Source organism: Geotrypetes seraphini, chromosome 14 (genome assembly GCF_902459505.1).
Source record: "Geotrypetes seraphini chromosome 14, aGeoSer1.1, whole genome shotgun sequence".
NCBI lineage: Eukaryota > Metazoa > Chordata > Amphibia > Gymnophiona > Dermophiidae > Geotrypetes > Geotrypetes seraphini.
The window spans coordinates 9,528,605-9,553,693 of record NC_047097.1 but is presented as its reverse complement, the minus strand read 5'-3'; the positions used below and the strand labels follow the sequence as shown (position 1 = coordinate 9,553,693).

The 25,089-nt window shown below is 45.1% G+C and overlaps 1 protein-coding gene across 7 annotated transcripts in view; it reads right to left on the bottom strand.

Moving 5' to 3' along the window:
- BBS4 (Bardet-Biedl syndrome 4) overlaps window positions 1-25,089 on the bottom strand; it is a 111,617-nt gene that overhangs the window by 44,020 nt on the left and 42,508 nt on the right. For all 7 annotated transcript variants that reach the window (XM_033920290.1, XM_033920291.1, XM_033920293.1 and 4 more), the window contains 5 exons: window positions 22,009-22,081; window positions 18,296-18,349; window positions 13,632-13,759; window positions 7,416-7,470; window positions 7,009-7,077 (listed from right to left, as the gene is read on the bottom strand). In XM_033920290.1, coding sequence (XP_033776181.1) covers window positions 7,009-7,077; window positions 7,416-7,470; window positions 13,632-13,759; window positions 18,296-18,349; window positions 22,009-22,081 — 379 coding nt within the window. The remainder of the gene's footprint in view (window positions 1-7,008; window positions 7,078-7,415; window positions 7,471-13,631; window positions 13,760-18,295; window positions 18,350-22,008; window positions 22,082-25,089) is intronic.

Sequence of the window (25,089 nt, the reverse complement as noted above, 5' to 3'; positions counted from 1 at the left end):
TCCATATTATTTTGGATTGTCTCATGTCCATATTTAATTGCTCTGAATTGTCTTCCAAAATATTTATTCTATTTTCCGCCATATCCACTCTTTTAGTAAGAATTGCAGCATCATCGATTGCTTACATAAGAACATAAGCAGTGCCTCCGCCTGGTCAGACCATAGGTCCATCCTGCCCAGCAGTCCGCTCCTGCGGCGGCCCAAACAGGTCACGACCTGTCTGAATCACCAGAAGGGGCCCCTTGCCACCTTGGTTTCTCATTAAAGTCCTATCTTCCCATCAAAGTCCTCACCCTCCGGTCTTGCCCATGCACGACCTGGTTGGCTTTCTATACTTATTACCTGGTTAGCTTTCTATACTTGTGTTACATCCCAGCACCTCTCTCAGTATCCCACGATCCCTTTATCCCTCAGGAATCTGTCCAATCCCTGTTTGAATCCATGTACCGTACTCTGCCTGATCACTTCCTCCGGTAGCGCATTCCAAGTGTTCACGACCCTTTGGGTGAAGAAAAACTTCCTTGCATTTGTTTTGAACCTACCTCCCTTCAGTTTCTCCGAATGCCCCCTCGTACCTGTTGTCCCCCTCAGTCTGAAGAATCTGTCCCTATCCACCCTCTCTATGCCCCTCATGATCTTGAAGGTCTCTATCATATCTCCCCTGAGCCTCCTTTTTTCCAGAGAGAAGAGCCCCAGCCTATCCAACCTCTCGGCGTATGGGCAGTGTTCCAGCCCTTTTACCAGTTTCGTTGCTCTCCTTTGGACTCTCTCAAGTACCGCCATGTCTTTCTTGAGGTGCGGCGACCAATACTGAACGCAGTATTCCAGATGTGGACGCACCATCGCTCGATACAATGGCATGATGACTTCCCGCGTCCTGGTTGTTATGCCCCTCTTTATGATGCCCAGCATCCTGTTGGCTTTTTTTGAGGCTGCTGAGCCCTGTGCAGATGGCTTCAGTGATGCATCCACCAGCACACCCAAGTCTCTCTCAAGTCTGCTATCTCCCAACAATGCCCCCCCAATTTGTAGTTGAACAACGGATTATTTTTCCCTATATGCATGACCTTGCATTTTTCCACGTTAAAGCGCATTTGCCATTTGTTTGCCCAGTCTTCCAGCTTGTCCAGGTCCCTTTGCAGGTTCTCACACTCTTCCCTGGACCTAACTCTGCCGCACAGTTTGGTATCGTCTGCAAATTTTATAACCTCGCACTTTGCCTCCTTTTCCAGGTCATTGATAAATATATTGAAGAGTAACGGCCCCAGCACCAATCCCTGTGGCACACCGCTCGTGACTCCCCGCCAGTCAGAATATTGTCCCTTTACTCCGACCCTCTGCAGTCTACCCGACAACCAGTACTTGATCCATCTGTGCACATCCCCTCCCACCCCGTGGTTCCACAGCTTCCTAAGCAGCCTTTCATGTGGCACCTTGTCAAAAGCCTTTTGAAAATCGAGGTAAATGATGTCTATGGGTTCCCCATTGTCCACCCGACTGCTTATTCCCTCAAAGAAGTACAGAAGGTTCGTTAGGCACGACCTTCCCTTACAGAATCCGTGCTGGCTAGTTCTCAGTAGGCCATTCCTCTCGATGTGTTCGCAAATGCCGTCCTTGATCATAGCTTCCACCATCTTCCCTATAATTGAAGTCAGGCTCACCGGCCTGTAGTTCCCGGGGTCACCCCTTGATCCCTTCTTGAAGATAGGTGTGACATTCGCCAATTTCCAGTCCTCTGGTACCTCTCCAGTTTTCAAGGATAGGTTGCAAACATGTTGGATTGTGCCCGCTATTTCTTGTCTTAATTCCTTCAGAACCCTTGGGTGGATCCCGTCCGGGCCCGGTGATTTGCCGCATTTTAACCTGTCTATCTGTTTGAGGACATCCTCCTTACTTACCTCTATGTGCTCCAATTTTTCGGCCTGTTCCCCACTCATGAGCTCAGACATTAGATATGTCTTCACTCGTGAAAACCGACGAGAAGAACGTGTTCAACCTCTCAGCTACCTCTTTATCCTCCTTAATCACTCCCTTCCTATCCCCATCATCCAACGGCCCCACCTCCTCTCTCGCTGGTCGCTTCCCCTTTACGTAACTGAAGAATGCCTTGAAGTTTTTTGCCTCCCTGGCCAGCCCCTCCTCGTATTCCCCTTTTGCTTTTCTAACCTCTCGGTGGCATTCCTTTTGGCATTTCCTGTGCACCTGGTGATTTTCCTCCGTTGGGTCCTTTTTCCATCTCCGGAAGGATACTTTTTTGTCATTTATTGCCCTCTTTACTTCAGTTGACATCCAAACCGGGTCCTTTGACCGCTTGTTCTTGCAGCCTTTCCTGAAACTGGGGACGTACATTCTTTGTGCTTCCTGCAGGGTGTCCCTGAATAGGGTCCAGGCGCTTCCTACAGTCTCCATCCTAAAGATGTTTCTGAGCTTCCTCCTCACCATTTCCCTCATAGCAACATAGTTCCCTTTCCTGAAGTTGAGCGCAGTTGTTGCGGTCCTCCTTACTATGGGTGTCCCCCTTTCTAATGTGAATCTGATCGCGTTGTGATCACTGTTGCCTAGTGGTCCTCCCACTTCTACCCCTCTTGCAGGCCCCCCTAATCCGTTTAGGATGAGGTCAAGAGTAGCACCCCCTCGCGTCGGTTCCTTGACTAGTTGCTCCATGAAGCAGTCCCTCACAGCTTCTACAAATCCTGTTTTCCTAGTGCAGTTGGAGTGACCCGTACTCCAGTCTATCCCCGGGTAGTTGAAGTCCCCCATCACTGTTACACTTCCAGTCCTGCATTCCTGTCTCAGTTCAGCTTCCAAGTCGTGTCCGACTCCTTCTGGCGTACCAGGTGGGCGATAGTACAGCCCCAGTTTTATGTCTGCACCCTTGTTTCTCGGCAATTTGACCCATAGCGATTCCAGCCCCTCTGCCTTTGTCGCCATATCCATCCTGACCGAGTAGATAGAGTCCTTTATATATAGTGCTATGCCTCCCCCCTTCTTGTGTGTCCTGTCCCTCCTGTAGAGCTTGTACCCCGGCAGCGCCACATCCCATTGATTTTCCTCTGTCCACCAGGTCTCTGTAATTCCAATTATATCCAGGTCCTCCCCCTTGGCCACGACTTCTAGTTCACCCATCTTGGCCATGAGGCTTCTTGCATTTGTGTATAAGCACCGCAGGTCCCGTCGTTTTTGCTCCTCCTCTGCATTTACCTCTGCATTTACCTGGGCCGCCTCCCCTTGAGTTTCGGGCAGTTCTCCCGTTCCCTGTGCTTCTGCTTTGCTCTCAGCCTGTACCCTCGTAACTTTCAGCTTCCCCATATTCCCGCCACCCCACTTCCCCGCTTTTCCTCTGGGTTTTCTAGCCCTACTGGCCCTCTCCTGGGCTATCATCCCTTGAACCTCTGTTTGATCCCCCTCGCCTTGTGGCACCTTTATATTGCCCTCAGCTTTCGCCCTCGTGCCACCCAGTCCCCCTGTGTCTTCATGCCCCTTAGTCTCCTCCCAGCAAGCTCCCTTTACCTGATGGTTCCCTCGCTGTCTGATCACAAGATCCACCGGTCCCTCTACTTCCTTCCTGCAGTCAGCCCGTTCAGCATCTGTTCTGGATACTGTTGTCCGAAGCGTCAACATCAGTTCAGCTGTCGGCTTTCCCCCTCTCCTCAGTTTAAAGCCCTCTTGATCTCTTTCCTCACATTGGCTGCCAGTAGTCTAGTTCCCGCTGCGCTCAGGTGTAGTCCGTCCCGCCGGTAGAGCTTGCCCTTTCCCCAGAAGGACGTCCAGTTCCTCACAAAGTGGAAGCCCTCCTCTTGGCACCATCTCCTCAACCATGCATTCACAGCCTGGAGGTCTGCCTGCCTCTTTGCATCTGCCCTCGGTACAGGCAGGATCTCTGAGAATGCTATCCTCCGTGTATTTCGCTTCAGCTTTCGTCCCAGGACCCTGAACTGGTCAGTCAGTGTGGCTATGCTGAAGTTCCTCCGGCTCACATCATTTGTTCCGACGTGGATTATCACCGCAGTCTCCTCTGTCTCTGCTCCGTCCAGGATCCTCTCGATCCTATCAGTGATGTCTCGTGTCTTGGCCCCTGGGAGACAAGTCACTAGCCGGTCCTCCCTTCCTCCGGCTACGTGACTATCTACCTCTCTCAAGATCGAGTCTCCCACCACAATAGCAGACTTCCCTTTCCTCAGCAACCTCCTCTGTCTCAGGTCCGTGTCCTCGGTGTAGAGCGGTGTCTCTCCCTCAGGGTCCTGGTGAGTCGCGGTCTCTTCCTCTTGCGTGGTTCCTCTGCTTTTTGTAGTTTTTTATTGCTGTCTAATACAATTTCTTTAATTTGCCGCAATTCTTCCATAACGTCGGGGCTTTCATCTGATGGCAACGGAACTTTTGAAGGAGGAGTGCCCGGCTCTGGCTTTGATCTCTTATTGCTTCCTGTACCGGATCCTCCAGCTCCCGAATCGCACTTGTTCTGTTTGCTAGATGACATATTCTGACATTATTCAGCTTTTTTTTCCCTTTTAAACTTTAAATTTTTGTAGTATTTTCTATAAATAGAGCTTGTCTGCACAGAGCTACTCTCTCACCCAACCATCAGAATTCACGTCCAAGCCATGCCCTAGGAAGAATAATCTGAATATTCCTGACGACACCTGCGGGAGGAACGAAGAGACCTATAATCCCCTTCCAACAACCAGTGAAACTGGATTACAGAGAGCAACATAGGATGGCATGCACCACACCTGAGAAGAATCCAGCCCTTGAAAGGACGGCCGCTGAAGGAGAACTTGAGGCAGCGTCCACATCCAAAGACAGGCCCAAAGAGACCAGCTCTCAGACTCTGCACCAGCAGAACATGTACTAAGATTCGAATGAGATCATAAAGTTCAACCAGCACCACAGCCACATCAACCCACAGTAGTGGAGAACAGGCATGCACCACAACAGCGGACATATTGCGCAGGCCGGAATTCCAGGCACGCGCTAGAATGAAGTGGCTATTGCCACTCAGCTATCTGAGGATGCTAGAAAATAATATTGTGTATCATAACAGCCTCCTGTGATCCTGAGAGACTTGAAACTTCACTCTCCTGCACTAGGTAGGACTGGAACCATGGCCAAATCTACCTCAGGCTGTTCAGACCTGCCAAAGAGCAGGATTCAGGTGATAAAGCAGATCGGAAAATACTGTCTGGGGATCCCAAGATCTGTGATGGAATGGAAAAGGCACACAAGAACGGATCAGGACCAAAGCCTGGAAAGTGAAAAATCCAAATGGAGCTCTTTCCGAACATTAGCTGTAAAGAGGTGGACAGAAGCCTGCTGAAAATTCGAAGAAGGATCAGCACCTCCAAATCCAGACACTAAGGGAGGTCGAGGAGACCTATCTCAGCATAAGCATCAGCTGGATCCAAATGAAATACAGTGGCAGAGACAGAAGAAACATAGAATCTGCATGGCAACTACTGCAATCGAAAACTGGCATGGCCAGACAAACGAGCTACCGAAAGGAAGCTTTGCCACAGATGCCATAGACCGAAAAAGGCCAGACGCACCCACCGGCTGCTTCAAACGAGCGGGGTCTGAGGAAACGCTATTCAGAAGAACTGAATGAAATCTGGTGATAAGGCCCACTCAGCAACCATGGCAGGGCATTGTTGAAGTACATGCTGCACGTCAAGAGTCCCCAGACTCGGAACGCAGGTAAATTGTGCCAGATTCCAGAACATCCCCTGGATGAGATTTTCTTCAGAAAGCACACACCCAGGCTGGCTCCCCAGCCCAAGAGGACATGGAGGAGGCGAAGTCTGAAGTACCCGCCCCCCAGCGCGCTACAGCACGTGTTTCAAATTTGCTGATCTGGCGCCCATATGGCTCAATCAATGTCTACATCCAATATATTAGGGTCTGGGGAAGTGGGGGACCTGAACGCTACCCATAGAAACTGAAAAAAGGATTTTAAAACACTTTTTAAAAAAATATTATTTTTATTAAGGAGTCATCATTTTAAAACACATTTTAAGCCACCCCCGAAGTTCCTATAGGAAACAATGGAGTTACTCACACACTCTGTAGTGCCTTCTGCCTGGCAGCCTTTTCAGCAGCTGAATGTAGAAAAAAGAACTTTTCTGCCCCAGAACAGCTCCAAATGCCCAGGAATGAAGATCATCGGACTGCCAGCTGGCCAGAGACTGACCCCAACCTCCACCCCCCCATAGATCCTCTGCCATGCAGTAGGGGTGAGAAAGGCAGCCTGCACCCTGAAACCCAGGTGGGTTTCTGTTCAGACACACACAGCCTGTGCTAGAAACCTGTGACTGTGGGGTCACTAGCCATCAAACTCCATGGGAGGGAACCCGGGTACTTCCAAAAAGTGGCACATAGCAGGCTGGCTTCACAGATCCATCAGGGTTTCTCTGTGAAGCTAAAGTCCGGCTCCACAAGACTGCATCCTTTTCTCCGACAGCGAACCACTGGGGAGTGCCCTCAAGGCACTAAAGCCACTGAGAAACAGTTTAAGCAAAAAAATAAGAAACGGAAGCAGAGCAACAGCAAAAGATTTCTGCCCAGACTGCTTGCAGAAATTGAAACTGTTTCTACCAATAAGGGGTGTGCAGCATGTGTTCTGAAAAGATGTGAATTCTGCAACACCCAGACTGCGGGTTGGGATTAAATACCTAGTGTATGGAATCCGGAAGGGACGTAACAGAAAGTGAAGCATTAGAATGACATGCTAAGCTTCAGCATACAGCATTCTTAATACACATGCTATACAAAAAGCCTTTTACTGCAGATGTAAACAACTAATGGCTTCTGTAAAACTGTAACCTCCTCACCTCTTCACAGCAGGCCTGATGAGAACTGCTCAGTTTAGCAGTTTCCAAAGTCAATGAATACATGAACCCCATAGCATTCCACATGACAAAATCATCAACAAGCAACAACTGAGTCAGCTTACACTCTGTAATGATTTTATGGAGATGGTGAAACAATTCCAATATGAAAAGCTGAATCATTTACCTTATAGTTGCTGGAGTCATATGTAAGCGCATTCCCAAGGTGTTCAAAAGCCTTCTGAAACACACCCAGCTTGAAACAAAATGACAGCATATGAGACGTGAGTTACCTAGTTAAGATCCAAAGAGCCATTCTGCAGTGAAAGTGAATACAACTTCTCTAATGTGTACCCGCAATAACAACAGTGCTTGGGCATTGTTGTCTCAGTTCCTCTGATAGGTGCATTTATTAGAAAGTAAAATATTAAGAACTGTCTACAGTGATTATTATAAATATGATGAAAAAGGAAATGACAGCAGTTTATTTTTCAGTATGTGATTCTAGATATAATGCCAATGATTTTCACTATGTCTAACCTCGATATAAATACACGTAGACAAACTTTATTTTATAAATCTTATTTTATTTACCTGCAAATAGAGCAATCCCAGGGTTGTTAACAATTCTGTGTTTTCTGGTGAGGACCTGAAATGTCAAATGCAATGGGTTCAGAAAGTACAATAAGAAATAAAATAAGACCAGAGGCAGAATTATAAGACTGAAAGGTATAAAAGAAGAGGGTAATGAGAAAAAAGCATACATACTAAATAAATACTTCTGGCTAGTGTTCATGGAAGATAAACATAGAAACATGATAGCAGATAAAGGCCAAATGGCCCATCCAGTCTGCCCATCCACAGCATCCACTATCTTCTCCTCTCCCTAAGAGATCCCATGTGTTTACTTCACTCATGCTGCATATAGCCCGAAGAGTGCAGCGCTAGAAAAAAAGGGTAAATAAGTAAAGGGTAAAAAAGGGTAAATAAGGGTAAAAAAGACTCCACTGGGGGAGGGAGAGGGTACTACAGAGATGCAAGACTGTGGAGATGGGGAGGAAAAGGTAAGAAGATGCCAGACCTTTGTGGGAAGAAAGAAAAGAAAGGGAGGACAGCAATGCCAGATCACAGGAGATGCAGAGCAAGGATGGAGGGGAAGGAGGAAAAAGAGATATGCTAGACTGCGAAGATAGGAGACAGATAGCAGACCTTGGGAGCGAGGGAAAGAAAGGAGGGAGATGAACCATGGGAAGGATGAGGGAAGGATGGAGAGAGAGATTCCAGAGAAAGGAAGGAGGAAAGATGCCAGACCACAGTAAGGGGGAGGAGGGAAGAGATGCCAGACTACAGTAGGAAGGACAGGAAGGGGAAAGAGATATGCCAGACTGTGGGAAGGAGAACAGAGTGATACCAGATCATGGGATGGGAAGGACAGAGATGCAAGACCATGAGAAGGGGAAGGGAAGGACAGAGATGTAAGACTATGAGAAGGGGAAGGGAAGGAAGGAGGAGAGAGAGATGCCAGACCACATGGGAAGAGTGGGTAGAGATGCAAGACTGTGGGAAGGAGAAAAGTATGATGCCAGACCATAGGAAAGGGGAAGAAAGAGATATCAGAACACGGGAAGAGGAGAGAGATGGTGCACAGGGATGGGAGGAGTGGGGAAGGGAAGAAAGATGGAAGAAATGCTGTTTAGGATTGATGGGAATAGGGGAAAAAGAGGGAGGAGATGTGCAAAAGGATGAAGAGGAGGGAAAGACACGGAAAAATAAACAGATTGAGAAAAAAACACAAAAATGGAAAAATGTTGAATGTTAAAAGTTATGTCAGAGATATATGTAGGGCAGAAAGTGAAGGAGAGAAAAACAGCAAATGGATAAGAAGGTCCTGGAAACAGAGTTAAGAGCATAGACGGAAGTGCAGCCAGAGACTTGGAAAAGATGATTAGAAAAATAAAATCACCAAACAACAAAAGTAGGAAAAATGATTTTATTTTAAATTCAGCAACAGAAATATGTCAGTTCTGAGAATTTACATCTGCTGTCTATATTTTGCACTGTTCAGGAAAAATTGCATTTGTTTCTATTTCTCTGTTGTACTGCATGCAGAGTCTGGCATCTCAGGGTTTCGTTTGTGTATATTAGGACTTAGTTTGTGGTCCTGTATTTGCATAGGGTTTATCTGCATTGTGTGACCTAGGCCAGGTGATCTGATAGGAATGAATGTCAAGAAGTGCTATTGGCATCATAGCCCCAAGTAGGAAAATACTTCTTGGCTCTCCTTCGGCTCTTTTGGACCCAAAACAGACTTCACTTAAATTTAGCGAAGACCACTGTTCTATGCCCTTTCACTATGGAGTTTCCTTTCAATTGAAAGAAAGTCACCTCATGTGTATTTATGCCACATAAGTATTTAAACATCTCTATAATATGTCTCCTCTCCCACCTTCTGTATATACAATTCCAATAATCACAAGAACTCAAACACTTTTTTGTGCCCTTACTGGGGTTGAATAATCATCATCGGTCTTTTCATGAATATATTATTCAATGCAGGCACAATTGCTTTTTAATTATTTTTATGTGGTGAGTTACTATATTTAAGAAGAGCACTTATCTTTCAGCCCAAGTACTCTTCTTAAATATAGTAGCTCACCACATAAAAATAATTAAAAAGCAATTGTGCCTGCAGTAAGGGCATGAAAAAGTATATGAGTAGTGCCTTGGATGTTTGAGGTCTTGTGATAACTGGAAGGAGAAATTAGGTTCTTACCTGCTAATTTACTTTCTTTTAGCTTCTCCAGACTGGTATAGGTTAATCTTACAAGCAGATATATATCTCTCATCATGACCAGCAGGTGGAGACTGAAACAAAACTGTGGAATAGTACATAAGAGGTACCTTCCCCTATTCCTATCAGTCTGCTGAATAGCCAAGCAGAACTAAGAACTTGAAACAGAAATAAATAATACTCCGAACAGGAGTAATGATTAATATACCCAAATGCTGTTGAAAAATGCAAAGAAGAGATCCCAGAAAGAAAATGTCCCCACATCTCGCCAGCTAAGCCAGCCGAGCCACAGCCACTGTTCTTCAATTCTCCCCAGCCCTAGAAAAATACTAGAACCCGCAAAAAAAGCAAAAAGTGCATGCGCAACAGCCACAAGAACACGACAATAGACAGGATGGGGACCTATACCGGACTGGAGAAGCTAAAAGAAAGTAAATTAGAAGGTAAGAACCAAATTTTTCCTTCTTTAGTACTCTCCAGACCAGTATAGGTTAATCTTACAAGCGGGATGTACCAAAGTAGTCCCCATCATGGGTGGGACCCCAGAAGGGCCGACACCAGAACACGCTCAACGAACACCGCGTTTCGACACGCCTGAATGTCCACATGATAGTGTCTGACAAAGAAACGCAAGGAAGACCAAACAGCAGCCTTACAAATGTCCATGGGAGGCACTAGCGAAAACTGAGCCCAAAATGCCGCCTGACCCCAAGTGGAATGAGCCTTGAGAAATTCCAGAACAGGCGATTTCTGAAGAAGATACACGGACGCAATAGCCTCTTTGAACCAACGCGCAATGGTAGCCTTGGAAGCGCCATCCCCCTTACGAGGACCCGCAATGAGGACAAAGAGATTATCTGATTTCCTGAACTCCTGGGTTCTCTGCACATAAGTGCGAAGAACCCGACAGACATCTAGCTTACACAACTGCTTCTGCTCAGAAGATCCCTCCTGACTACCCAACACTGGGAAGACCACTGCCTGATTGACATGAAAAGGAGAAACTACCTTTGGCAAAAAGGAAGGAACAAGCCTCAACACTACCCACTCCCTAGAAAACTCCAGGAAGGGAGATCTACAAGAGAGAGCCTGCAGCTCCGAAACATGTCTAGCAGAAGTAATAGCCACCAAGAAGACTGCCTTAAGAGTAAGGTCCTTCAATGAGCAGGTGCCCAAAGGCTCAAAAGCAGGGCGCACCAGCCCAGACAAGACCAGATTCAAATCCCAAGAGAGAACCGACGGCCACATGGGAGGCTTGAGCAAGTTGGTCGCCCGCAAGAAGTAAATGACATCAAGAATGGCAGTCAGCCGCTGACCTAGTAACAACCCACGAAAGGCCAAGGCCGCCAGCTGAATTCAGAGAGAGGACCAAGCCAGGCCCCTGTCCAGGCCATCCTGCAAGAATTCTAAGATGTTAGGCAGGAAAGCGTGAAAAGCGTCCACTCCACGCGCCCACCCCAATCCTCAAAGATGCGTCAAACATGCACATAAGCCTGAGATGTGGAAAGTCTCCAAGACCTCAAGAGGGTGGAGATCACTTTATCTGAATACCCCTTCTTACCTAGGCATCCCCTTTCAAGAGCCTCGCCATAAGACAAAAGGGACCCGGATCAAACATAGGAATGGGGCCCTAAGTCAGCAGATCGGGCGAAAGAGGCAGAGGATCAGACACCAGATGTCGCACCAGAGCCGCATACCATGGATGCTGGGGCCAATCTGGAGCCACCAGAACCACCAGGCCCGGGTGATGAACTATGCCCACTAATGGTCAAGGAGGGAACACATACAACAGCCCCTCCATTGGCCATGGTTGAAACAGAGCATCCAGGCCCTCAGACTGACCGTCTCTGCAATGACTGAAGAAGCGGGGTGTCTCATGGCCATCAGGGGCTGACCCCAAGACTGCACTATCAACTGAAAGGCCACATGGCTTAGACACCACTCTCCGGGATCTAGCACGTGACGACTGAGGAAGTCCGCCTGAAATTCTCCACTCCGGCTATGTGGGAGGCTGAGATGTCCTGAAGGTGGGACTCTGCCCAGACCATGAGCAGAGCCGCCTCCTGTACTACCTGAGTGTTCTCGGTGCACCCCCGGACGATTGACATAGGCCACCACCATGGCATTGTCCAACAGAACTCTGACTGACTTGCCCAACAAGAAGGAACGGAAGGTTAACAGCGCCAGATGGACGGCTCTGGTCTCCAGCACATTGATCAGTTTTGGAGAAGCAGGGAGCCTTTGAAAAAAGATTGCTAAAAATCCAAGATGGCCACCGCTAAGAAATTCACACCAAAATCATGATATTTTTCACAGTCAGCAAACTTTAAAAAAGGTGATTTTAGAATTTTTCAGGTGGTAGAACACAGGGGGACATACAGAAACCTTCAAAACTTGGAAATTCAGAGCCCCCCCCCACACTTACAGGCTGACAGCCTTTAATCACTGTGACCTGTGCTGAGAATGTGTTGTAGCCTGCCTCAGCTCTCTTACAGTAGCTGGAATCAGAGAACCATTGCCTCAGGCTGGGAATACCTCATCAACACTGATCTTTGGGCTACCAGTCAGACTCCGCGCTTGACTGCACCTCTACCCTCGTGGACAGACGGACACGCTCAGAAATGGGTGGAGACAAGAAACACAGCCAGCACCCTGCAAGACACCGCCAAGTCTTCTAGGTATGCCAAACAGTCTGAGCGCAAACCTTCGTTCGGCAGAAGGAGAGAAAGCAGAGATGGCCCCAAACTCCTTAGCAGCAGATGCAGGCTGGCTGACAGATACCCACTGGGATTGGCCTGTCAGCTGCAGATCGAAGTCTGTGCGTTCTCCACACAGGCAGAGCTGAAGAATCGCTCCAAGCACAAGAAATTCCAAAAAGGGGACGAAAAAACACTGAATAAAATAATAAAAAGATGAGAGCAGAATAAGCATTCTCCTGCTGGCACATGTGCAGAAGGGAAAAACTGAAGGTGGAGCCAGAGAGCACAGTGAAGTAGAGCAGAGTCACAGAAAAAAAACAGAGTGGATTTCTTCTGCTTATGGCATGCGGCTATTGGGACACAACCCACTTGTCTAGAATCTAACCCAAGGGTCCCCAACCCTATCCTAGAGGCCCACCAGGCCAACTGGGTTTTCATGATAGCCCTAATGAATATGCATGGAGCAAATTTGCATGCCTGTCACTTCCATTATATGCAAATCTCTCTCGTGCATATTCATTAGAGCAAGTCTGAAAATCCGATTGGCCTGGTGGGCCTCCAGGACAGGGTTGGGGACCAGTGGTCTAACCTATTGCACTGGAAATTGCATTCTGAATATGCACATAATAAGCACATGCAAGAAAATATACACACACTTATGTAATCATTGCATATGCATTTGCAGGGGTGTAGTTTGGACAGAGAATTGACAGAGTTGCAATGTATGCATTGGAACAAGTGTAAAATTTGTGTTGACATTTGCCATTTGTGCACCATTGGGGCTTCATCTGGGAGCCTATTTTATAAAAAGCATACAGGCACCTATGCTGACTGTACACCTCAATAGCTCCTCTGAATCATATAGGTGTCCTGTTATGAAATCAGGCCCTTATATAGCTAGAAAGTATTAATATACAAAAAATGAACACTTTTCAAAGAAAAGGTAAAACTCAGGGATATGAGCAATATCAGGAAAAAATTTTTTCTAGAGAAGTATGGAGAAGTGGTGGGGTGAAAAACGGTAATGAATTTCAAAAATCACAGAAACACAGATTTTTCAATGGCAAAAAAACAAAAACAACATTGGGCACCTCAGCTCAATGAGTTTTATGCTTCTAGGAAGGTGGGGGACAGCCTGCAAGGGGCAGCAGTTGCAACCAAAATCATAAGCATGGGGCTGACCTGCATCAGACAGAAGTTACAACACTAACCACCCTAGTGGGCAGACTAGATGGGTTATTTACCTGCTGTCCCTTATTTTACTATTTTCCTAAACAACCCACTACCCTAAGCACTACCGATGTTAAGAAGTCTCCTTACTCCACTGCTCTTTTGTACACCTCAATGGCTCCCTCTATGTCTCCCTCTAGCAGGTGAATTTTGCCAAGCATCATAAAGGTCAGGTCATGGCGATTCAGTTGTAGGGCATTGTTCAACTGCTCCTTTGCCTGAAATACAAATGAAAAAGAGACTCAGGAAAACACACCCTACTGCCAATTCTACAAGCACAACAAAAGGTCCCCAACCTCATTTACAAGAGGCTGGGGATTATATACAGAACAGGATAATGTCTACAAGTGTTTGCAAGGCAAGTTAACTACCTTTGTGAGAGGTGGGATAATTTTGGGTGGTGATCTTAATATAGTGGTTGATGCTCGCTTGGACCACTCCAAGGGGGAGGGGAGTACAGTAAATCACATAAGAAAGCCCTGGTGGACTTTATGAGGCAGCTTGAGTTAATTGATAATTGGAGGCCCCTTAATGCAACCAGAAAGGACATCTTATTTTTCTCACATGCTAACACAACCTGTACAAGGATACATACTATATGGTCCCACAGGTAACAGCTGTGGATATTGAACCCATTCATATATCAGACCTCACCCTAGTGTGGGTTCAATACTCTGATTTAGTGGGCCCTAGAGCTGTCTAATTCAGGAAAAAAATTTTGATTCTATTCTATTTTGCTAATTGAACCAATTTTTCGATTTGATACAATTCAATTCATTTTTTATGATATAGCTTTAAAATTAACTGGTGGGTTTATTTTGCAGCCTCTTCACCCCTCCCCCCTTTGCCGTCTCCAACCCCAAGCTAAAGCTGTCAACTGTAAACAAAACAAACCCTGTTAGATCCTAGATTGTGCTCACTAACACCAGCTCTGGCAAGATACACATTCTCTTTCGCTAGGGTCTCCTGCGCATTTGACATTTTCTTCTTTCACCATGTTCACTATCAATCTTCCATCTCTGTACCTTCACTTCACCCTCCTCCTCCCTGCAGATCCTGCACCCCCTCCCCAAAGGTCCAGTCTTAAGGAAAAATTTCTGCCTGTATCCTCTTCTCAAGTCCTCCCCTGCCCCCAGCTACCCCTGGCAGTTTGTGAGGAGTCAGCATCCTATCTCTCTTCCCTTCCTCCCAGCCACCTCACCTCATGTGGCCAGAACCCTCCCTCTCTTCCCTTCTCTCCATCCCCCCACCCCATGTGGCCAGCACCCTCTTTTCCCTTCTAACCAGCTCCAGTCTCAACCAGTCAAACCTTCTCCCCCCCCCCCCCCGGTCCAGCATTTTCTCTTCCTTCTGGGCCTCAGAGGAGACGCCAATTGCAGTGATGGCGATCTAGTCTCAGTGCATCGATGTTTTGAAAGTGTCGATGGCGTGGACACCCAAGACCATGCATGCCTAGAAGGAGGAGGATGTTTATGGTTCTTAGCTTTTTTATGAACTTCCCCCGATGGAGGCATGGCAGACAAGGCAAAAGTTGATCGATGCGTCAATGACATTGGAGGCTGTCGATGTTGCTGCAGGTTTTTGGACATCGGAGTCGGCAGACATCCTCGATGTTCCTGGAGTTGACCCAAAGAGTTTTTCATATTGTCACTGCCTGGCTTTTAGCGGCCTCTTCTGGAGTTTGAAGCAGAGTGAGCAAGAAATATCACGGTGCTCAGGACTTAGCACTGGACACACCAGCTATGTGGGTCAGTAGTAAAAAACTGTCCTATTACACCGAGTGCACTGCTTGAAGCATTGGACATCGAGGGGAACACCTCTGACACTAGGTCAAAGGACTCTATGGTCTGGGGAGGTCAATGATTTGACGTTACCAGCCTGAGATGGATTAAAAAAAAAAAAAATTGGTTAAAAATTGAAAACTTTTAACCAGGATGAAGGAAAACAATAAAACAAAAAATTATGAAAGAAACTGGATAAAAAAATGAAAAGGAAGGCACTGAAAAATATAAAAATTTTACATGCTTGGAGAAACTCCAAAAACAGCTTCTCAGCTCTGCAGAAAACTGAGAATTGGCGGTCCTGTGAGCCGACGTCAGGCAGGAAGGCATTCGCAAGACTTTTAAAGTGACAGTAAACTTTCGCATTGTCCATACCAGGCTCCATGGATGACATCACCCAAATGTGAGAATATGCTGCCTGCTTGTCCTGGGATAATGGATCTTCCAGGGGCCTCTCTGATAGTCCTCACTGCTCTCTCTTACCCTATCAGCAGAGCAGAGAAAAATAATCCTCTTTGGCAGGGCTCAGAAACAGCAGCTACATCCAGATTAGCTCCTCTAACTGCCCCTCGGGTAAAGCTCCCTTCGGGCTGTGAGTGAAAAGTCCATTAATCCGTCAGCACACTCACTCCATCACAGAACACAAGTTTCTACTGGGAAGAGAGGAATGTCTTCTCCCAGCAGAGCTGAATCACCTTTATTCAGCTCTGCAGTGGTACCACACACCAGTGTTTGCTCTGTAGAACACTGAAGAAAATCCTTAATCGAAGTCTGGGACTAGAAAGAAATCAACATAGCTGGAGGAACCCAAAAATACCTCTTCCTGGGCAACACGAAAAAGAAAGTAAAAATACAGGCAATAAGAACCATTAAACACCAATCAGGCTACTAACCAGCGCACATCACCATCTTGCTCTAGCTGAATAAAATTTAATATTTAAGACTCTGTATTTGATGCTTTGGGTTATCTGTGGATTAACCCCAGATCACTTCTAATAAGTCGGTGATCCTTTATATTCCATAACTGGCATTATGTTTCTAGGACAAGGGGATGATGCTAATTCCTACATGAAATGAAGCAAAGCTTATTTCTGATAGGTAACAAGCCTTTTCTGTTGCAGTGCCTATCTTTTGGAATGACTTTCCTTTGGTTAGAAGAAAATCCTGGTTGTACTGCCCTCTTGAGTCCCCATATTGATTCATCTCACTCCTAATACTGTCCTCCAATGTCTCCTTCCCTCATTTTAAATTTTGTAAACTGCACAGTTGCCTTTGTGGATCTATTGCAGTATATCAAACATTGGAAATAAATAATGTACATGGGTATCAAGAGGCTATAAAAAGGTGGTCTATCAAGTATCTAATAAACAATCATTTTCATTACAAAATTAAGGCTATTTATAATAGCTTCAAAAAGATTTGGGGGCCATTGATTGCATATTCTAATGATTAGACACCTTGGACACCTTTTTATTACAAAGGATTATATTTAATGTGGGGATGGGGAGGTATGTTATGTGATTTAATGGGTTTATTCCTGATGAATGGGATGGGTGGGGGAGGGGTCTTTTTTATATGCATTTGACAATAATTGTTAGAATGTCAAGTGATTTGTACGAATTATTTGATTGAATTTTGTACACTTGTTGCAAGAGTTAAAACTGAATAAAGAATTAAAAAAAAAATAAATTAAGGCTTTTAAAGATTATTATTAGTATAACTTTTGGACAGGGATTTTGTTAGTAGAGGTATGCTGTGATTGACAATGGGACTGGCTTGATCTAGATAGGCTGGACTTTTGATTGTAGATAGTGAGTGGATGCAAGTTGTTTGAATTTTTTATGGACTGTATATGTTTTATGTTGGTACAGCATAGTGCTATGAAGCAAGTTCTATGCCTTGGCTTTAAACTGGGTTTCCAGTATCCACAATTGTCTTCTCGATCTCATAGCATAACTTTGGACCCCTGAGGAAGGTGTGTTTGTCAAAACATGGACTGTGTCGAGTCCAATCTATGTATATGTGGATTGTTATTTGCAACTTTGATTTAACTGAATAACGTCTGCATCAAGAACATCTTCTCCAACAGTCTTCTTTTGTTTTCAGTTTTATATTACTGTATATATGTTTGCACCTCACTGAGTGAAATATGTCAGATTGTCGGGAAATAAATGTTCCTAAATAAATAAACCAACCAACCAACCCATGCCTAAAGACAGTTGACCTAGGAGAATAGGTCCTGCTCTACCAGAATAACAGACTGAGGACTGTTACACTAAGAGCCCAATTGAGATTTTGTTTTACCAGCAATGTCCTTGAGGCCTTTGCCTGGGAGTCTTGAAGTCCTATTGCATCAGTCCAGCATATGCCACCATCTGCTAGAGACAGAAAATGCTGACATACTTTGTCTGCACCATACCCCTTTATCTCAGCATAAAGCTGTGATCCTCCTTCTGTACAACTAATCTAGTAGAATGCAAAAATGCAGAATTATATAGGACAAAAGGTATGAAAGCTTGCAGGGTAGCATTTTGTCCAGACATTAAATCTTGCACTCTGGGAAGTTGTTACAAAGGCTGAATTCCAAAGATGTGGAATTTCTGTGGATAAGGAATGCTTCTTTTTCTTTCTCCTATAGCAGAGAATTATAATTCCTGCTTTAATCTACTTGAATATGTGGAAATAAGCACCAAGCTGTAGGTGATATCTTTTTATTGGAATAAATGTAATTTTGATAAGTTGTCAGGAGTTATTCTGATGATGTTTTGTTGTCTGACTTCCCCTAATTTTATTTTGTACTTTGCTTAGAAAGTTTTTTATAAGCATTTTTATCAAATTCTAAATAAACTTGAAACTTGATGTAAAGAAGATATTTTTAATGTTATTTTTGAAGACAAACATAGAGTACATCATAGAGAACGTTAAAAAATACTAAGAAAGCTTATGTTCATTTTTAAAAGATTACTAAATTACCTTGCCAAACTCCTTTAAGTACAAGTAACACACTCCCAGGTTGTGGCAAATCTCCTGTACATGAAAAAGGAAAGAAAATATAACATGCAATGTTCAATCTTCACATATACTAACTACAGCTAACAGAAATGAAGAATGAACAGATGTGAAATGGAAAAAAACTGAAAAGTGGAAAACTTCTGCCCTCTCTAGTACTATCTACCAGTTTGAGAAGAAACTGATCTTGCAAACTTATGCCTCATACACAAGGAGCCTGTCGTTGCTCCAGCTACTCTAGTTAAGCTATTGCAAGATATCTAATTTATCTGATTATTCATTTCAAAATCAAATACCCATAACATTTGCTTAGCAGTTGTTCCATAACATACAGAATTGTATTCTCGTTAGAATTTACTAAGGGCTTATTTTTCATGACTGAAAAATGAAAGTCAACATCACTGTTCACGTTTACTGATGTTGTCCAATACAGTTTTAACCACAGTCATCCCAGAAGTGTGATAGAATTTTTTCAGCAATGGTATGTTATCAAAATAAAGAAAGGAGCCCCTAGTTTTATATATGTAGAAAGAAAACCTGGCTGCTTCACTGATATTTCACCCTCCCAAGACCACCAGCCAGCCCCTTCCCTTCCACCTGGGCTGATTGCCTCCCCTCCCCACCTGTCTTCTCTATTTAAAACTTCCTCCAAGTGCAGTGTCTTTCCTTGAAACTTTCTTGAGCTGGGGCACACCAAAGGTAGTGGCCATGGCTTGAGGCACCCAGAAGTGCGCGGATGTTGCTGTGATGACATCATGCATATGCACGACATCATCACATCGACGTCCGCACATGTGCAGAGGCCCTCCATATGGGCCCTGAGATGCCAGTAGGGGGTGCCAGCAGGGAAGAGGGCCGGAGAGAAGGAGAGGCACTGGCGTCAGCTGATTGCCTACAGCAGTGTTTCTCAACTACTTCAAGCTAAGTACCCCCTAAGTCTACCAAATTACTGAGTACCCCAACCACAGACCTCCCTAGGCCCATCCAAGCTCTGCCCCAGATCCCATCCCCTTTACTAATTGTAATGCAATTTTTTCCATTCAGTTTTCATATACACACAATATACACAGCAGATATAAATTCTCAAAACTGACACATTTCAATCACTATATTGAAAATAAAATCATTTTACCTACTGGCGATCCTCTGCAGGCTGCTGTAATTAGCTTTAAAGGTGAGACCAGGAGGCTGGAGGGAAGCCGAAGGACACTAGAGAGAAGGGGAAACATGCAGGCCTTCGGCGAATCGGGCCACGCTGCTGCTATACAGCATAGGGAAGTCAGCTAGCAGGTGCCTCTCTTACTCTTCAGTGTGCCGCAGCACACTTAGAATCTCAGGAGGCACACTATGTGCCTTGGCACACAGTTTGAGATACACTGCCCTAGTGTCTAGTGGCACCCCTCTCTTCCCTACACCCAACCAGGAATACAAATAAAATAAAGAAGTCCCTAGTGTCTAGTGGCATCCACTCCACCATCACCCCAACCCTCTTTCCAAGCTCTCCCAGATCCAAGTACCTTGAAGAAGGTAAGAACGATGCCCACTTGTGCCTGTCTAAGCTGTCACATCCAAAATGGCATCTTACATCCTGAGAAGTTCTGGGTAGGTTCTGTCTGCCAAATAAGAACATTTCTTACATATATGGCAAATCAGCCCCACTCAGTATATCCCTATAATGCTTCACATGAGACAGGGACCACCATTTTGGGGATGACAGGAGTGAGTGGGCATCGCTCCTGCCTCTTTCAAGGAACCTGGAACCAGGGGAGGTTTGGAAAGAGGGTAATGGGTGGGGTGGGTGCCACTAGACATCAGGCACTTCTTTTTTAAAATGTTTTGGCTTGGGGGAGGGGTGCCAAACAGTTTTGATTGGAAGGGAGAGAGAAAGGGAGGAAGCGGTTATGTTGGGGAAAGTGCCACAGAGGATTTTTTTATATCATGGGGTGGGGTGGGGTGGGAAGAAACTGAGCTGGGTGATTTGGGGGGCTGAAACAGTGCCGAAGTAGGGCAGAGGAGAAGTTTTCTCTATAAGAATGCTTTTGAAATCTAAGTTTTAGCCACTGGCAATATTAGAAGCTTTTTTACTCCTATAATCAGAATCTTCTGCTTTTAGCCATATTCCCGGTTTTACTTCTACCCCTCCCATTTATTCATACCTTACACGTTCTTCTGTTCTAGAATCATTGTAGTTCTCCCCGTGTTTCTGAGTTAGTCTAGTTTTGTTCTTTTATATGAGTCCGACAATATATGTTATTTTCCCTCATTTTTAATACTGCATATCGCTTAGAAATTTTAATAAGCGATTGAATCAAATTTTAAATAAAACTTGAGATGGTGAATATGCTGATCAGCTCTTTAGCATGCATTTCAATATACAATATGCTGATGTCCACTGCGGGAGTGCAGAAATTTTTTAAATACAGCAGTCTTTTAACGAGCAGGTAAACTGCTCAAGGGCATACTGTAGCTTGCGGTAGCTTTCTGCATTGGTCCCTGTGAATTCCTCAAAGAGTATCCATTTTGTTTACACTGTATCCTATATAATAAATCCCTAAGCGCGCATGTGCACTTAGGGTTTCGTGTTCCCTGCCGCTGTGGTGTGTGATCCATGGCCGTGTTTCAACCCGGCAGCAGGGAACATTGTGGCCACTCACCTCCTCCCACCCTCACTCACCATGGAAGCCAGGCAAGCTCGCTCCCTGCCCGCGTCCTCGGCAGGGAACACACCTCCCGCCCTCACTCGCCGCTGCCACCGCCACTGATGCTGATCCTCTTCTAAAGAGCAGCCTGCGATGGTGGCCGGCTTTAGCAAACCTCGCAGGCCGCTCTCCAACCTCGGTAGCACGTTCCCTCTGATGCACAGGATCGCGTCAGAGGGAACGTGCTACCGAGTTGGAGAGCGGCCTGCGAGGTTCGCTAAAGCCGGCCACCACGATCGCATGCTGCTTTGAAGAGGAGCAGGCCAGAAGACACCGGGATGGAGGGAAGGTAAGAAGCGGATCAATACTGGGGGCCAGGGGGAGAGGGGTGTGCTGGGGGGAGACAGAAGGGGCCATGGAGAGATAGGGAGAGGGATAGGGGGCTGCTTTGAGGGGGAGATGTGCTAGGGACAGTTTTGCTCTGGGGGAAAACAGAAGGGGCCATGGAGAGACAAGGAGAGGGAAAGGGGGCTGCTTTGGGGGGGAGGTGTGCTGGGGACAGACAGCTTTGCTCTGGGGGGGAAGACAGAAGGGGCCATGGAGAGACAGGGAGAGGGAAATGGGGGCTGCTTTGGGAGGAGGGGTGTGCTTGGGGCAAACAGCTTTGCTCTGGGGGGGGAGACAGAAGGGGCCATGGAGAGATAGGGAGAGGGAAAGGGGGCTGCTTTGGGGGGGAGGTGTGCTGGGGACAGACAGCTTTGCTCTGGGGGAAGACAGAAGAGGGCCATTGAGAGACAGGGAGAGGGAAAGGGGGATGCTTGGGGGGGAAGTATGTGCTGGGGGCAGACAGCTTTGCTCGGGGGGGGGGGGGGAAGACAGAAGGACACAGACAGCGGCCAAGGAGAGAGAGATAAAGAAACACAAGACAGACAGAAACATCTATTCTAGCACCCGTTAATGTAACAGGCTTAAAAACTAGTTGTATTATAATTGAAAGGTTTTATTGTCCGAGGGTAACTTTAAGCAAATAATGCTTACCCAGTCCTTTTGATTTAATCTGGCTGCTTCATTGTACACTTCTACAGCTGCTTTGTGCTTCCCCAACAGGAATCTACAAACAGATCCAATTACATGAGAAATTTTTTTTTTAAGTAGCAAGGCACAATTTTATTTGGCATGTCTATGAGAGTTAAATGTAAAATATCTGCTAATAATAACAAGCTTTTATTGATATTAACAGGAGTTGCCATCCAACAAATAACACATAATTGGAAGGACTTAGAAGACTGAATTATTGTTTTTGGTGGTCTTCAGTTTGTCATGTGTATAAAATGGAAAGAGCGTTGGCTGTTCAAAAAGGTTAATATAATAAATTTAAGGATGTGTGGGGACCTTTATTAAATTTATAGTAATGAATAAGTTACTCTTTTCCCAATCTTAATACACATGTGGATTTGGGGGGGGATTTCTTGTTTTTCCATTAAGAATATATAGATGATTGTCGTAAGATATTATTTTTATGTGGTATATATTAGTTGTATATGAATTTGGGAGGGGGAGGGGGGTGGGGGTTAAATCTTCTTGGTGTATGATATTGAAAATTTTTCAAGTGATGTTGTATTATATTTGGTTGATATTTACTGTACACTTGATGTAAGTTTAAAAATGAATAAAGAAATTATTAAGAAGCAAGACCTGAAGCAGTTTTGCTTGCATAAGTCAGCAAAACTAAGGCTCTCTTCTTCAATATGAATAAAGGCTTAAAAGCAAACTGTGGGCCAACTCTAGCAGTGCAGTCAGCCCCTATAATTATGAGTGTAAGCTGCTGGGGATAATGCCAAACAAGAAATACAAATGAAATATATATAAACTTACATGGGAATATCAGAAAAAGAAACAATCATAGCACTTTTTGTTTTAATCTTATCTTCTCTTTATTGAGCTAAACTAAACTAAACTAAACCTTGGGTTTGTATACCGCACCATCTCCATAGGTGTGGAGCTCGGCACGGTTTACAGGAATTGTAATGAGAAAGGAACTCCAAGGAAGGGCTAGATGAAGATCAGAGGAGAGGAGAATGTTAGAGGGCTAGGATGTCAGAAGAGGGGGGAGTGTTAGGTTTTAGAGAAAAGCCAGGTTTTCAGATGTTTACGGAAGGGTTGAAGAGCAGTGAAGAGTGGTTACTAAACATGGATAAATTTACAGTATGGCCTGATTCACTAACCCCGTTTTACTAAGGTGCACTATGCGTTTTAGCGTGCGTTTAATACGCAAGATAACTGCTAATGCATCCATAGACTAGTATGCACGCGTTAGCATTTAACGTGCGCTAAAAAGCTTAATGCACCTAAGTGAAGACATAGAAAAGTAGGCAAGACATAAATCTACATCTAGTTTAACATAATCTGTGCATAAGCATTCTTAGGGGAGTAGTAATGTAAAAAAAAAAAATACCTCTCTACACATTAACCCATGGAGGGGCATAATCGAAAGGAACATCTAAGTCCGTTTTCGTCCAAGTCGTAAGTCGTCTGAAGTAAAAAATAGCTTTGGATACATTTTCGAAAAATACATCCAAATTTTTTTTCATTTTGAAAATCGTCTAACTATACATCCTGCTGATCTGATCGTTCAAGCCGCTAAATTGTCCATCTTTATACCACATTTTTGACCAACTTTTCATCCAAGTCAAAAACGCGTAGAACAAGCCCTGTTGGACATGGGAGGGGGTCTACAAATTGATGGACTGAACACCTAGACATGGCACCTAAATAGTGAGGTACCTTACAGGGCACTGCTGTGAACTTCATAAAAAGGGTGCCATGTCTTCTCCTCACTACAGCCCCCAAACCACTTCCAGAATCCCCTAGAACAACTTATCTACCACCCCAATAGCCTTTATGGCTGCAGAAGTCATTTATAGGGCAGTACAAAAGGGTTTGGCTTTTTTTGGGGGGAGTGCACATGTTTAACCAGCAATGCAGTGATTACAGTGGCTTATGGGCATAGGTCCTCCTCTCCATGGGTCCCTAACCCACCCCCAAGACGACTTAAGAAGCCTCTGTGCAGCACAACTAGGCTTTCCTATGCCAGGCTGCCAGGTGATGATGTTCTGGAGGCACAATTTTCAAGTTGTGATTAATATTTTTATGGGGGTGGGGGGGTTGGTGATCACTGGAGTAGTGTGTGGGGGTCTGTATTATGTGTTTGCTTATCTGGTCACTTTAGGTGGGTTTTTGTGACTTAGACCATGTTTTAAATGGTCTAAGTCAAAACGTCCAAGTTCCGTCAATCCTGTGCGGTATAACTTTCGGTTATACATGCAGTACGACTAAGTCTAAGTCTGCCCACATCCCGCCCAAATTCCGCCCTCGACACTCCTCCTGAAACACCTCATTTAACTATGGTCGTTCAGCGGCACTATGAAGGCCTAGGTCATTTAGAAATACGTCCAAAACCCGGTTTTATTATCAGCACTTGGACGTATTTTGACAATGTTCGTCCAAGTGCCGACTTAGGCCAGTTTTTGGACGTTTTTCTCTTTCGATTATGAGCCCCTTAGAGTACAGCAAAGCACAAACTCAATAAATTTTCATCACATATAGTTATTAGAACATGCTGTACCATCAAAGAGACAAGATAGCACTATGATACTCTGTAGGACTCTCCTCGTTTTTTCTCTGGGAACCTGTTCATTCGTGGCCATGACTCACTTTTCCAGATAGGTAAGAAATTAAAGGGGACCTCCCAGCAAGGTCCCTCACTGCTGGCTGATGTTCCACTGTTGAGAGAGACTACCCCTGAAGCAGTTTGTGGTTGCAGCCAAATCTGGTTTGTTGACTTCTTCAGCTTTGCTGCGTGATTCTTCTCTTGGCAGCATTGAAGACAGGGTTTCTTAAGCCATGTGCAGTAGGTTGGTCCATGGCAGTTTACAAAGAAAATAAAACTATTCAAATCTTGTCTCCATAAGGCTTATTTGTGGCCACTTGGTAAGTCTTACTCATGTGTCAAATTTCAGCTTGATTAGACAATATTTAGAGGTCACCCTAGCATGCACTGTTTGCTTATGTGTTGTGTATATAATTGATTGCGCATAATCTACACCCAAAAACTGGGTC